The 15,893-nt window shown below is 37.5% G+C and overlaps 1 protein-coding gene across 2 annotated transcripts in view; it reads right to left on the reverse strand.

Moving 5' to 3' along the window:
* Positions 1-15,893, reverse strand: part of LOC122658514 (phosphatidylinositol-3-phosphatase SAC1) — a 59,311-nt gene that overhangs the window by 24,761 nt on the left and 18,657 nt on the right. The window contains exons 4-13 of one of the 2 annotated variants that reach the window (XM_043853509.1): positions 11,679-11,901; positions 9,825-9,901; positions 9,148-9,335; positions 8,914-9,011; positions 6,020-6,153; positions 5,774-5,908; positions 4,492-4,855; positions 4,197-4,318; positions 3,805-3,915; positions 3,444-3,656 (exon numbers count right to left, since the gene is read on the reverse strand). In XM_043853509.1, coding sequence (XP_043709444.1) covers positions 3,444-3,656; positions 3,805-3,915; positions 4,197-4,318; positions 4,492-4,855; positions 5,774-5,908; positions 6,020-6,153; positions 8,914-9,011; positions 9,148-9,335; positions 9,825-9,901; positions 11,679-11,901 — 1,665 coding nt within the window. Of the gene's footprint in view, positions 1-3,443; positions 3,657-3,804; positions 3,916-4,196; positions 4,319-4,491; positions 4,880-5,773; positions 5,909-6,019; positions 6,154-8,913; positions 9,012-9,147; positions 9,336-9,824; positions 9,902-11,678; positions 11,902-15,893 lie in introns of both variants that reach the window. The other variant, XM_043853508.1, reaches the window with a different exon arrangement.

Here is a 15,893-nt window from a genome sequence, read left to right on the forward strand (position 1 = left end):
AGGACTAAATTACCCCTATCGGGTAAAGTAACCTATCTCAACAGAAACCCATGGGAACAAAGGCCCTACATGTATATCACCCAACCCTAGACTTATTCCCATTTAAATAAGCCTCTGTTGGTGATGTATCTGCATCATCTGCTGCTCCCCATCAATCATCACCAACTCCTCAATCAAATTCATCTAAACTTGTCACCCCACTCATCCTTAGCACCTAAGCCCTAAACTATAACCACATCCAGCAAAGAGATAGTTTTCTATTTTAGAGATTTTCTAATTATTAAGTTCTCCATCAATATCTCAATTTGGCTGTACCACAAATTGACCTGCTCATGGTTCTGTGGTTTCAAAAAAAAAACCCTAACTCTAACATCACTTCTTCATCTCTCGGCGTAAAGTAGCGGCAAAGCAAAAACAAAGAGGGTTTCTGCAACACTTCATCTCCTCCGATCATATGGTTTTTGGCTCAAAATGTAGCTTCTCCGCCCCTGTAGCGTGATCTTTCTCCGCCGCAATGGCGTGAACTCCTCTACCCAAGGGGCGTGTTTTCTTTTTTTTTTTTTTTTTTCTCTCTTTTTCCTTTCCCTTTCTTTCCTTCTCTCACTCGCCTCACCTAAGATCTTCCCAAACCAGTGCTCGACCCCTTCTCTCACTCTGCCTCATCTCACATCTGTTCAGATCTGGGCAACGAATGTCGGTCCTTAGAAGTTTTTCATCGGTGGGAGGTGTTGGTTGTTTCACAGGAAGGAGGGATGGAACCAAAACTGATGAGGGTTTTGCCGCTGCAGACGCGGGCAACCTCAAGCCTTGGTACATCATTGTCCTTACCTTGCATCTCTGTATCCATTCCCTCATTGCAGTATGTGTCGTCGACCCTGCCTCTCTCTTTTGGATACGCATCTCCACCGGGGACATCCACCATTTCAACACCTACACCAACGCCTCCCCAACACTTCGATTTTACCATTTCAATCTCCTAGTCTACAAGCTCTTTGCCGATCTTTACTTCCGAGTGAACCGGACGATTATTTCTTTTTTCTTTGTTTGTGTGTTTGCAGGTGATGCCGACTTAGGTCCTGGTGGCACCGAGGTTATCGTCGGCTCTGAAGCTCCAGCTGCAGTTCAATCTTCACCATCCCTCTCTTGTTGCCGGACTAAACTCCACTTGCCGATCCAGAAAATCCTTTCAGATCTGTTCGAAAGTAGACTGTGGTAGTAATTCTGGTGCTCTTCTTGCCGTCGGTCAAAGCTCCACTCATCGATCCAACAGACCTTTGCCGATCCGGCAAGTCTGTTTGAAAGTAGGTTGTGGCAGCGAGTCGGCACAGGTGGGCAGTTTGGCATTGGACTTTTTGGCACGTACGGGCCCCCCTCTATTGGCACGCATGTGCATTTACTTAATTTTAGCTGTATCTACAGCTTTTTTTCTAAGGAAGTGGTTGTGACCCATCCCCTAGTCTGGATGACCCAGTCAATGGCATGTGAGACTAGGTCAAGTTCCACTCCATGGTTTTGGATACCGTATATCCATACCTTGTGTTTATCATGTTCTCTATCTGTTTATGTATCTTGATTTTCTTCGCTTGGCGTTGGGGCGCAGGAATGAATAGCCTTCTTTCTACTAAAAAAAAATTTTGACCTGCTCCAACTTCCTAAAAATCTCAATTTCCAAACCTGACATTTCCATGATTACATCTACTCTTGAAACCATTGTTTTATGGACTGCTTTTGCCACAAAATTTACTCTTCATCCTATCAATCCTCTCCTTTCAACCTAAAAATTCACTCTTGAAATCGTTGTTTTATGGCAGTTGTTCCATTTATTTAAACATTATTACAGAATTACAGAAAGAGCATTTAAGCTTGTGTAACAAGTTAAAACTGAATTCAAAATTTACATCAACTTGCACCTTACACAGTTTTCCACCATTAGAAAATTCAGATCTGACTTAAACAACTACATCCCATTATTTAGGTTACCTAAAACCACTACAACCCTAGAATTTCGAGGGAAACCAGCACCTTTGATGCAGACCCTAGCCTCCTCGAATTGAAGAAGCCACCCTAAGCCTAGGGTTTTAGTAGGAGCCTTAGTTTAGTTTATTTCAGTTCCATACTTAGTTTTTATTTTGTGTTGTAAACTGAACCGGTTTATATTGGTTGCATCCAATTGGTTCAATTGATCTAATTTAAGTGAAGTGCTCCTATTGGCTAATAGGTTCTTATATCCTATTGGCTAGTAGGGAATCTTCTTTTATTTCAAGTAGTTTAAGTTGTTTTAAGTCATTAGGGTCAATTGAGTCTTTTTATACCTTTTAAATTGTTTTAAGTCACTTAATTGTACCTTTCCACGATTTTGGATGGAGATTAGAGTTGTAATAGTTTTAGGAATTAGGCCTTTGGCCTCCTATTTAATAATAGATCATGGGAGAGGCTCCCCCACCCATTATGTTTAAAAAAAATCAACTTTTGCTGTTGGCCATGGCTGTTGCTGCTTCTCTCCTCTGAGAATTGTCTTGTGAGTCCTATCAAGACCCCTTGTGAGTCATATCAAGGGCGAGGGCTGGTGGATTCGGGCGACTCCCTGCATCTTGTAGATCGGGAGGTCCTTCTTCTTCTTCAACCAAGCTTCCTCAACTTGCTGCTACTGCAGATCTGCAGATCCAGTGAGTTGATTGTTAATTTAGTTATTCCTTTTTTTCCCTAACCTTCTACAACCAACCCTAACACCCCTTTTTTTTTTTTTATTTGAGTTCCTTAACCCTGAATCATTCACAGCCCCATTCCCTCATCAATTCCATCGATTCCCCCCAAAACCCTAATCCATCTAAAATCTGTCCAGCCATTACTAACCATAAGAACCAGCCCCAAACCTGGTCGATCTACCCTCTCACTGTCCCCTATACTCGATCCAAAACCCTGCCCTAAATTCCCAGTAGAAACCCTAAATTCAGCCTATTTCCTAATTCGTAAAACCCGAAACCCTAACCCTAATTCTGCAGATTTTTCAAACTTAACCAAATCCAATTATTTTTATCCCATGATAAGCCCCTAGACCTGCATATTAAAGCCATATAAGACCCATTCCCAAATTCTCATCCTAAACCCTAGAATTAACCTAAATCCTAGTGCTGTCCATTCGAACCAGCAACCCCTTTTGTTATTGATCCTGTTGTCTGGCTCCTAGTAGGTCTCCTACCTATCTAGGACTACATTAACCTTCCATCAAAATAAGAAGTAATAACAACTGGAAAATATGTGATTCATATGACATAGAAGTTCCAAGATAGAAATTGGGAAGACTAATTTATTGCTCGTATTTACTTTTTTTTTTTAAATAACAGTTGTCTAACTAAGGTGCAAAGTGATTAGATTTAGTTATTTGACAAGAATAAAAAAGGTGAAGAATTCAAGTTGATTGCTTTAAGTGAATAAAAAATTACGCTGCATCAGGTGCCATTCCAGAACTTCCTGTACCACCACCTGCTTTCTGATCTGATTCACTGCAAAGCCTTACATTCTTTATTGAACTGCATGTTCTCTCTATTATTTTATCGAAAGATGTCAATTTCATTCGAAAGAAGTCCTCTCTGCAAGAAAAAATTGGTGCAAGAGATTTTCCCATTCCAACCAAAGATTTAGCATCAACAGGTGAACTGCGAAAGAGAAAAGAAATGAACCTCTTTGTATTAGTTTTCTTGCAAGAATTAGCAAGACCACAACAACAGTCATATACTCATATGTGTAATTTTGGCACTATAAATGTATGAGAATTACACAACATATCCAAAAAAAAACGTATACCTTTGTCCAGTAACAGGCTCATCTCCAACTCCAGAAACATGAAGGTAATAATCAGAATCCAATTCCCAGAGCGCAGGTTTTCCTTCCTGGGGTTGAAAATAACCCAAAAATCTGGTAAAACCAGCAAATAACTTAAGAACCATGACGGTGAGAAGTATGATATTCAAACCAAGAGAAATCCTAAAAGGCTAAATGCCGATAGAATTCAAGCATGATGTGGTTTATGTAAGGATAAAAAAGTAGAACTACAACAAGAAGCAATGCACTAGGACTGGAAGCAACATGCTTTTCATATGCTCTTGATTTTTATAGCCAGACAAAATATATCTGGCTGTTTAATCTGTCATCAAAGAAGCAAGCAACAAAGTAAAATATAAGAAAGGAAGAATTACAAATTTATTGCATCCTGTTTTTCACCGTCTGTGTAAGCATTACTGTAGTATCGCTTGATAGACTTCAGAAATTCCCTAGATTGGGTGGTTGCTTTCCACCTTCCTTGCCTCTCAGGGAAAACCTAAGAAACAGGATATAGAATTGACCACATTTTAGAGAACCATTAAAATAGAAGAGTAACTAAATAATAACATAAGCACATGCACCACAACATTAAAATGAATGTAGAAGACAAATTGAGAACCACAAAATAACAAAAAAGTATAATAGTGCCAAGTTTGGAAGAAATTGTACAGTGTTGTGAGCTGCAGAACCACCATACTGCTGTGCAAGAGCATCACCCATACTCTGATACATATCCATGAGAGCTGCAGCAATGCTACTGTCAGGATCTACTTTGGGCATATCAGTCAAACCCATGGCATGCAGTTGACGGCCTAAAGCTGCCAAGCCATAAGCATACTGGGCAACATTTGTACGGTCCAAGCAATCAATGCAGTTTGTGCGCAGAACTCCACTTTGAAAACGTGGAGTTGTGCCAGTGTGTTCGTTTTTCCTGGACTGTTGACTAAATTCAGAGTCTCTGTCTCTATTAATGAAAGAGTTCAAACTTTCACTATTACTACTTCCCATCCTCCCAAGATCAGCTGAATTAGCTCTGAGTTCTCCAAGAGAAGTGTCCCTGTTTAAAAAAAAGGGACACTTAGAATTCCCAGAATCAAATAACTTATGCAAATTGTTCTCATTTCAATACATACTACTAAAATAAATAAATCAAATTCAATACATGCAATGTAACCACATTCCTAGCTTCATTGTTTTCATTACCTTTTTTAATCCTCTTTTGGACTTATCTGCATCATTACCGCACTTTAATCATCATTGTCGCACCCTAATCTTGAAATCTTAAGGCGTTCTATCTCTCTCACACGGCTTTCAACCTCTATCTTCTCTGAACTATGGTTATTGAACCTAAACTGCATCCTGCCTAACCCATTCTTCTTTCTCAAACTCCAGAGATGGTCTTTTAACATGAGTTTCTTGAACGATCAATTTACAATAGAACAAAGTTAGGTCCTTCATTACATCTAGCTAATAAAAAATATTATTTGATTCTCTGGACCACCATATTGCCAAAAATGCAGGAAGCAAAAGTCACACAAATGATGAAACAGCACTGCCGATTCCCAAGTCAACTGCTTCAGCAATTTATGGATTGAGGATATTACAAACCATTTTTGTTAACTCCAGCAACAGAGGATCATGATAAACTCAGTGAACTGGCAATTCAAAAAAATTTCCCATGTTGAAAAATACCTTGGGAGTGCCACTTAAATTATGAGGATTTGACATATATCAGTGATTAAAAGCAACCCTTTTATGATGGAACTTGGAAGTCATCTTCATGCAAGGACCAGTTACCACCTAATTGTCCTACCTCTTGAGTTTCTTGAACCTAGGGGTCCGAGTTATCTTAAGTCCACATTAGATGGCTATATGTTTTGAATGCACACTGAAAGCGCATTGAAAAATGTAGGCCACAGATACATGAATAACTCAATGAATATGTAATTACCTTGCCGTGCTTGTCCTACTGAGCTGGGTTGATCTCCTTTTTACATTCACAGGCTTTCCACTGTAATAGAAACCAGTCAAATCAAGTGCTTCACTTGCAACAGCACCTAAAACTGCCAAAACATTGGCTGACTTGCTTTAAAAACACAACAGAAAAAAAAAGAATAAAAAAAAATTAGCTCATAGGGAATAAGTTCATCTAATGCTGTCTGCTGAGAGTCCATGAAAAGAGTGTGCACTACCTTACCTCTTTGCAAACTTGTGAAAGTCCCAGTGTATAAATTTCAGATGATTCTCTTCCAAGAGAATCTGGTTTAGATAGCCAACCGCATTAGCAAACTCACGCCGAAGCATCATTTCTCGAGGCCGTTTCTCAACAGTCTGCATTAGTTTCTATATTAAAACATAGAAACTAAAGCACTAATAGATCTAACAGAATATTCCAACAATCTTCTAGATAAAGCAATATTCTAGATAATCTCCTCTCCACACAAATCACATGGGGCCTATGCAAATCTTCATTCAATCTTCTAGAGTATCCTCCATGCAAATCTCATTCGAATCTTCTAAAATAAACAATAAACACCAAATGAGAAACCAACTACTTACTCCCTAATAAGACTCAAATCCTTAATATTTGGACTTATAGTATTGGCTCATTATATAGACATGGTTCAAGAAGTCGCCAGATTCAGTCAAAATCGACCAAAATAATTCAGTTTCGACCTGAACCGGCACAAACAGGCCACGACTCACTAGGCATTCAAGATTTAGACCGAAACTTCCAAGTTACAGTCGAAATCTCGGTCCGAGTCCGTCGTGCCGTTTCGTTTTGCCGGAAAGTCCCAACCATGTGTTATAAATACTTGAAGTCGATCGAAACAGACACGGCTTCAATCAACTTATGCTGATATTTCGATAAGTCTTGTGCAAAACCTGATGTCAAGGCTAAAAACATCAATTTTAAGTGAATTTTGGCCATTCCACTTTCTATTCTTGGTGGAACAACTTGTTAGAAGCTTGTACAAGTCATCTACAACTACGATTTGGTGGATTTGAGGGAGATTGGTTAAAGATTCAGACTTTTAGGTAAATACCGTTTTCACCTAAAGTAATTTTTTACAAAAAAAAAAAAAATTGGATAAATATGTGGTGGTTAGGCTTCAATTTTTTATATTTTAGTTAGTATTAGCCGATCTACGACTCAATGGAGTCGGATTTAATTTTATATTTTTTAATTATTTTTTAAAATTTTCTTGTTTTAAAAATTGATTTTATTGCAACAATTTAAAAAAAAAAAAGGGTTAATATTGAGTGGTTGGAGCTCAATTTTATTTATATATGTTAGTCACTGTTGGCCGGTCTTCCTCATCTTTCGAGCCCACCTAGAACTCTATCTGGTGTTGACATAGAATAGGAGTCTAGGAGGAAGGTCAGGGGATTTTTGCTTATTTGTACCTTTGGGCTTACATGTGAACTTGTGATATGTGAAGACAGTGTCAGTGACTCTACACTTGCACCTTTGATGTAATATTTTGACATTTAATAATATTAAATGATTTTTCTCCATTTGCCACTTGCAATTGCATATTTAATTGGTTTCTTTATATTTGGAATGTTACAGTACTAAATCATGTGTAACATAAGCTATCTTTGAGAAATATACACGCAAGGTATGGCGTACACTGCCAACCTAGGGCATGAAACCCAAGTAACAATTTGAGTGCGTTTTTCAACAATCTAAAGGTTCCACTGTGTTTAGGGATTAATTAGGGCCTTTGCCAAGTTTCAGCTCAAAATATGGTCATTTGATCAGCGAAAAGGTCAAATGAATTCACCAAACAATCCCTGCAGAATTTCGACCAGAAGTCGGTCGAAACCCAAAATAAGGGTTCAAGCCAACTTCTTGAGCCTTGATAATAGAAGACTCAAAATACTAAGTTCATAGCCTCTATAACCCATTGGGCATTCAAATTAAGCCCAACTTAAACCATAGGTTCAGTTGGACCCAAGAAACTAAACCAAACCCAAAACAACAGGCCCATTTTCTCTTCTTGCTGGAATTTTACATCAAGTATGAGTTTTTTAGAAAGTTTATGTTTGAGCCCTATTGGAATTTAAGTTTTAGGAGAGAACTTTTTTAGTTCAGTATATTAAGTATAGGTTTTTTTTTTCCCTCCTTTCCATGTTGGATTAGGACAGGCCCTTAAGAGTCCGTATTATCAGCAAGCCAAAGTCCAAGTAGAAGTCTAATAAGGGTATTTTGAATTTATCAAGCAGTCCAAGTATAGTCTGTAGGTATGCATCTAATTCAAACTTTTAATTGAGTCTTACAGCATGGTTTTGCTTGTGTTAACAGAAGGTTTTCTTCCTTGGAAGGGTTTTAAATTTCAGATTTCGATGGGATTTCGACACTTGTCGAAACCGAATATTTCGGTAAATTTAGTAAATTTCGACATGCAAGTTTCAGCAGTCAATTCATTTCGACCTTCATCTGAAATATTTTGTCAAAATTTTGACATTTCGACCAAATATATTTTGAACCATGCATTGGTGGTTTAATGGTCAAACCCTACAAATGTTGCTAATGAGAATTTTGTCATCTCAACACACAAATTCAGTCTTACAGTAGGTTTTTCTTCTTCAATTATCTGCAACATACAACCAGGGATGAGTTATCTTCTTCTTACATATACTTTCTGTTTTGTGCTGCTGCTACAGCAAGCTGGTCATGGGTTGGAGTAGCTATTGGCGAGTCCTTTGCTTTCATACATCAATCCACTTTTGTTTAAAAATGGGCAATGTTTGAAAGCCTTGACTATTTATACTCATAATAAGAATGCATATATAGCTGTGTTTGTAATGCTATCAAATTCATTATTGAGGTATCTAACTAATTTTTATGACTTAAAGTCAGTTTCAAAAATCCTTGGAGGACCTTAAACATCCCCTCAAGAACCTAGGACTCGCAGTAAAGAAACTTTCTCCATCCTAAGACAGAGTGAGTTAAAAACATTATATACAGAAATTCAGAAATGATTGAAAAAATAAACTCAGAACATTGTAACTTTGAAAGGAAAAGGCAGCCATTATGGTAGTATGCTAGACAAAAGGGAGTTTAGGTTGAGCATAGAAATAGACCTTAATCAGATTCAGGACAATTATTGGATTTCCATATCTCTTAGCAAGGTCCTCAAAATGCAACTTGGTCGCTTCATAGGTAGGATCATATCTTTGCACTGAAGCGAAATCAGAAACAAGAATCAAGCATTCTGTCTGAAAAAGGAAAACCATAAACTCAAAGAATGGACGTCCAAGGATGGGATATGCTTAGCAAAAGAATAACGATACCAAAACATAGATATCCATCCTTACAGATTATATCAGGTTTTGGACTGAATCTAGAAGCCTCTTGAGACCAGAACAGGGGTATTGAGCCTCGCATCTGCACTACACAACTCATTTTCCCCTTGCATGATCCAGTCTCTTCATCAAGGACTATCTGCTCAGTTTCAACATCATTTGCAACTCTGCCCCGGTCATTTACTCCCCTTTTCAAGTAGCTGCACCATACAAATTAGAAAACGGAAATTTAAGCAACAATAGATTTTTCAGAGATCTAAATTTGGCATGATGTCTTTCTACACCGGTTTATTCAAAAGTTAAGACTGCTGGAGTCAAAACATTCACAAGAAAATATATATATATGAGAAGTGTACAGGTGTCCACTAATCCACATGAACAATAATTAGATTATTGTTATTGATTAATGTTAAGAAGTCAAAGCCACTTCAACAGGCCAACCAAATGCATTATGAGCCAAAGATCTACGAATAAAAATTTGCTACAATTAATATCTACTGCAGCTTATTCAAAAAACATTTTGAACCCCATAACATTTACAAGACACAATGAGAGAAGGGCATCCAATATTCATCTTTTGCCTTTATTTGCAGTAAATACGTATTTTTAAAATATCAAAAAGAAGGCAATAAGATTGAAATTGGATGACCAGCAAATAGATCACACAAAGTCTTTGCCCTGTGACATACCGTGTGCCTGCAAAATGACGAGAACGCCTAGAAACAAGAGCAACACTGAATTCCCGTCCAAAAATTGACAACCTCACCTGCCATCACCAAAAATAGATGTGCCATATAAAAATACCAGAAAATACTGAAAATGCAACCATGATTTTCTTTCTTTTCTTTGGCGAGAGTTTGAGTAAGCCTTTTGTGTAGTCGAAGCAATGGAATCAAATATGTATATCTTGTAATTTTGATCACAGATGAAGACACTGGCATACCGAGGATCAAAAGATGAAGGTTAACATCCTATGGATATTGAAATTATTTCATTGGCAATCAAGCTTTCACAACTAGTATCATTTACAGCAAGTTAGAACAGATAAAAAGAATGGGATTAATAACGCAAAAAAGAAATAAAAAAATTATACTATGGTACTGCATTTTGTAATCTCTTGCTGACCTAAAATACCTATAAAGATCTTTATTCCTCCATCTGCAGGAGTTCTAGAAAGACATTAGCAAATAAAAGTAGGTTCTTCTTCAAATTCTAAAGTCAGTTTCAACTTTCAAGTAATAAATAATCTTCCACCTGTAAAACCAGCAAATCCTATATTCTCAGAAGCTTTAAAAATTTGGAAATAAAGTCTACTTCAAGTCTATTTTTAAAAGTTACAATTTTTTGTCTGGATTCAAAAATTCAGAAGTCAAAACTGAAGTCTCAAATTACTGTTTTCAAACAAAATTGTTCAAGGTTTTCTCTTCCTTTTGTTATTCACTATGAATTATATTGTATGCATGACTATTAACTCCAATTTCTAAACTTCTAGATTGGAAATCAAAATTAAGAAACAAAAGCTGATGGGCTTCATCTGACTACGTGAATCGTTCATGGGAGTAGTTTTAAGTCAAGTACCCACTTGTAGGGCTGTAAACGGATCGGATTCGGCTCGGATAGTGCTATATCCGCATCCGCATCCGATTAGCTATCGGACGGATTCGGATAGTGCTAAACGGATACGGACACGGATACGGATCGGATATTTTATCCATTTACATTTAAATATAGCTTTCCAGATAACTATAGCCTATCCGTATCCGCATCCGTGTAGCTTTCGGACGGATTCGGATAGTGCTAAACGGTTACAGACACGAATACGGAAACGGATTTTGGCTATTCATTTACACCCCTACCCACTTGCCATGTGGAGTAGATGTCATAGCAGATGTTGGAAGGATAATGGTCCCATTTGTATGGAAATGTGTCCAACATGTGCAATTTCCAGTGCATTACTGAGCTGAAACATCCTTACAGGGGGGGGGGGGGGGAACCCTTATTCCTGTCATATCATCCGTCACACTTACCAACTTCTGCTGCATTGCCAATTTCGAAAATCTTTCCACGTTTGAAAACTCATGAGTTAATTCCAAACTCAGAATCGTTCAACGAAACGTCCAGTCCTCAAACATATCAAGATTTTGGTAAATTCTCATTTTTTAAGGTAATTAATAAAAACAAAATAGCATTAGCATTAATACCAAGAAGAAACAAAGATGTAGCAATCAGAAGACTACATTCCTGTTCCTGTAATAGTTTTTTTTTAACATCCAGTCAAGTAAAGCTAAAAAAACAAACTAAGATGCCTAGATTTGGAAGATATAGCTCGCACTTGAACAATGACAGCAACAAGCTAAAAATTGGGGGAGACAGGGTTGGAAGAACGACTTTGGAAGCCGAATAAGATAAAATCATGCCAATAAGGAAGAGTATAACAATCCAAACAATCAAGATTTGTGAGCCCATGGGTTACATATGTCAAATCTATAAGCAATGAGATGATAATCAAAACAAGAAGATATGAGAAGGTATAAAAGTTCTACCTGCTTAAAATGTCCATGAACTAATGCTATTGTCCAAAGAGTGTTATTACATCTCGATCGAATTGCCAGCGTTAGATATGCATTCCATACAAATATGTTTTCATATGGCATACTTTCCTCGCCCATTGCTAAGACATTTTTCTGTAGACTTTGCATTATAGGATATGTATAACTATAGAAAAAATCTTTAGTGAGATCAACACTGGATAAGAGCTTCTTGTACCTGTGCATTAAAGGAAAATGCTTTAAGGAAGAGAATAAGATACATATTGTAAGTTTAATTTAATAAAGAGTAATGGCTGATAGTTTATATAAGGTGAACATCACTATTACAAAGCCAAATGTCAAGTATTAGGTGTTAGTATTAGTCTCGGTTGTGGGTTGGATTGTTTTACTTTATTTATTAGTCTAAGTTAGTCAGGAGTATTTTGGGGGTTAGCATACTCAACATAAAGTTGGTTGTAATTGTGGTTATTATTAATATAAATATTCTCCTAGGCCCACGGTTTGTGTACTCTATTCACAACCTAAACTTGGGGAGTGTTATTAGCTTCTCTCTGTTTCTCTTCTTCTTTCTTCTATTTCTTCAGGTCTTAGTGCTCTGATACAGTGTTATTAGCTTCTCTCTGTTTCTCTTTTTCTTTCTTCTATTTCTTCTTCTTTGCTGCAGGTCTTAGTGCTCTTATATTGTTATATGGTATCAGAGCAATAAGATCCATTGTTTTTCTCTCCATTCTTGTTACCTTGAGAGTCTTTTTCTAAGCTTTTCTTTTATGGTCCACAGCAACCAATGCTGTATGTATGTTTTATTTGAAACCCTAGTTGATGACAATATAGTTTTCAAGGCGGCAAGGCGACCCAAGGTGGTGGAGGGGTGTCTAAGCACTTAGGCGACGAGGCGCCCAAATGTTATTTTTTATTTTCCCTCTTTTCTAACATTATTTATTATGCTACCACATGTACCTTATATCATCAAAAATCAACATTAAGCCACATTGAGTCATCAAAAATCAACATTAAGTCACATCAAGTCATATAAAATCAATATTAAGCCACATCAAGTCATCAAAAATCAACATTGAGTCACATCAAGTCATCAAAATTCAATATTAAGCCACATCAAGTCATCAAAAATCAACATAAAAATAGAAGACAGCAGAACTGAAGAAGCAATCTATTGGAAGTTTGAAACAATCAAAACATACATTTGGTTTATATGTTCTTGGACTTGATCATTTTCAAGTAAACCTAGTCTCACATTTGGTTTATACTGTTTTTAGAAAATATGACCATATCAATAAGTAATTAACCTGCTCTAGATTTAGAGAAATGTTCTTATTCTCTGAGAAATTTGATTGATCAAATGATTTTATTTTTACATGAGACTTTTTCTATTAGGTAGAGCACAAAACCAGCTTTCCAACAAATCCAAGATTTCTTAAATCTGATTTACATTGAAGGAGTTTAATGTAAGGTTAAATCACGAATGATCTAATCCCAGGCAGGATCTTGATCTCAATCAATTAACTTCAGATTAAGGGAACAAATCAGCAAATAAAATAGAAGATTAAAGAGAAGATGGAGGGATAGAAGGGTAATGGGGATAGAGGGCTGTCTCAACTGTGGGCCTCTCACCTTCAACTCTCTCAGTTGATCTCTCAACCTTTCTCAGGACAATGGTTTGCAAAAAGCAAGCTTCATTTGTTTCATTCATTCCTAGTCTTTCAAAAACTTACAATAAGGCCTCTATATATAGTGAGGGCTTAACCAAGAGAATAGTAGTAGATACTTGCTGAGAAGCTACTTAGAAGCTGCTGATGAGAAGTTGTTGATGAGAAGTTGCTTAGAAGCTGCTCAGAAGCTACTGATGAGAAGCTGCTGCTGAGAAGTTGCTTAGAAGCTGATGATGAGAAGTTGATTAGAAGTTGCTGCTTAGAAGCTGTTGCTGAGAAGCTGCTTAGAAGCTGGTAGAAACTGCTAAGGGAATGGCTTGATGAAGACAAATTGGTTGGTCCAATTCTATACCAAAGTTAGGGACTGGTTAGGCTCGAGCTAACTAGTCTTTGCTAGACTAGATCTTCCTTCCTTCGATTGTATGTCAGCCCATGCATGGGGCTGGGATCTACATTAGCTCTCCCCCTCTAAGAGGTCGAATTTTGAAGATGGTAGGGGTAAGCTTGGTGTGGTGACTATCAAATTTCTATCCATACAAATATTCTTGCAGCTCCTTGAAGATACAGATGTAATCCAGAATGTGTGGAGTTTGTTCTTCAAAGCACTTTGGTGGAATAACAAATTCCACGTGTTCAACTTCCACATCATCCACTGCCTCAACTTTGCTTGCTTTAAATTCTTCAATGTAAGCCTCGGCATGTGGAACATCAAGGGCTGACTCTTTCATGACGACAAAAATTGCTGAAACTTCAACATTAACTTCATAGATGTCATTGTTATCATCCAGGGTGTCTTCACACTCTTCTTCTTCAAGGGCATCATCAACAGCCTAATCATCATCAAGTTGTGGTTCACACACCAACATCTCCGGAATGGATTCAATGGTTGTGATTATTGAGTCTGTCTTCTCTTGTTGCTCTTCCATCTTCAAAATTTCAATCAAGCTGTGCTTTAAATTCTTCAATGTAAGCCTCGGCATTCGGAACATCAAGGGCTAACTCTTTCATGATGACAAAAATTACTGAAACTTCAACATTAACTTTATAGATGTCCTTACTATCATCCAGGGTGTCTTCACACTCTTCTCCTTCAAGGGCAGCATCAATAGCCCCATCATCATCAAGTTGTGGTTCACACACCAACATCTCCAGAATGGATTCAATGGCTCAGATTATTGAGTCTGTCTTCTCTTGTTGCTATTCCATCTTCAAATTTCAACGAATTCCATGGTAGTCTGTCTACTCTGATACAAATTTAATGTAAGGTTAAATCACGAATGATCAAACCCCAGGCAAGATCTTGATCTCAATCAACAAACTTCAGATAAAGGGAACAAATCAGTAATTAAAACAGAAGATAGAAGAGACGATGGAGGGATAGAAGGATTATGGGGATAGAGGGTTGTCTTAGCCGTAGGCCTCTCACCCTCAACTCTTTCAGTTGATCTCTCAGCCTTTCTCAGGACAATGGTTTGCAAAAGCAAGCTTCATTTGTTTCATTCATTCTATTCTTTCAAAAACTTATAAGGCCACCATATATAGTGAGGGCTTAGCCAAGAGAATACTAGTAAATACTTGATGAGAAGCTGCTAGAAGTTGCTAATAAACTACTGCTAAGAAGTTGCTTAGAAGCTGTTACTGAGAAAATGCTTAGAAGCTTCTGATGAGAAACTGCTTAGAAGCTGCTAAGGGAATGGCTTGATGAAGACAAATTGGCTAGTCCAATTCTGTCCCAAAGTTAGGGATTGGCTAGGCTCGAGTTAACTGGTCTTGGCTACACTGGACCTTCTTCCTTCAATTGTATGTAAGCCCATGCATGGGGCTGGGATCTACATCAGAGTTATGTTCCGGTCAAACCTTATTTGGTGTGCATGAATGCTGTCAAAATCGCTTTGAATGAAAATATTTTTTTAGATACCAAAATAAATGAATATTTTACCGCACCTTTTGGTTTTTAGCAATGTTTTACCATATTAAGATTTATGAAAATTTTAAATTTGAGAAAAGCCACAGCATTAGAAAGCTGAAAATTTCACCTACCGCCTAAAATCCAGTTTTTGTTCTTGAACTGGGGGGTTCACTTTTTATCCTTTTGGAATTGGATTTTTTAACTATTTTTATTGGATTCATAAAGGGGGGGGAATTTGCTTATTTATGAATAATATCTTAAGTATATGAAATAACAAATATTATTTCATTTACTTAAAAGATAGTTAACATAAATAAGTGCCCAAACCTGGTTTGACACCAATTAAACCAGTTCAAGGCGCCCTACGATAAGGCGGCAGCCACCTAGGCACCTAGAAAACCGCTTGGACGCCTAGGCGGCACTTAGGCAACGCCTTGACAATTATGGATGAAATAACAAAGAACTAGTGTTTCCTGTTCTTGAGAATGTTTTTTCTGTTTTTGTGAATGCTTCCCCTAGGTTGCTGTGATTGTTGCTTATGGAGTAAGCTGGCGGTACCCTGCTCTTTGAGGATTTTTGTAGATTCTTTATCTCTAGATTACTTCTGATCGTGGAACGAGGTCTCACCGAGAT

Source organism: Telopea speciosissima, chromosome 4, assembly GCF_018873765.1.
Source record: "Telopea speciosissima isolate NSW1024214 ecotype Mountain lineage chromosome 4, Tspe_v1, whole genome shotgun sequence".
Lineage (NCBI taxonomy): Eukaryota > Viridiplantae > Streptophyta > Magnoliopsida > Proteales > Proteaceae > Telopea > Telopea speciosissima.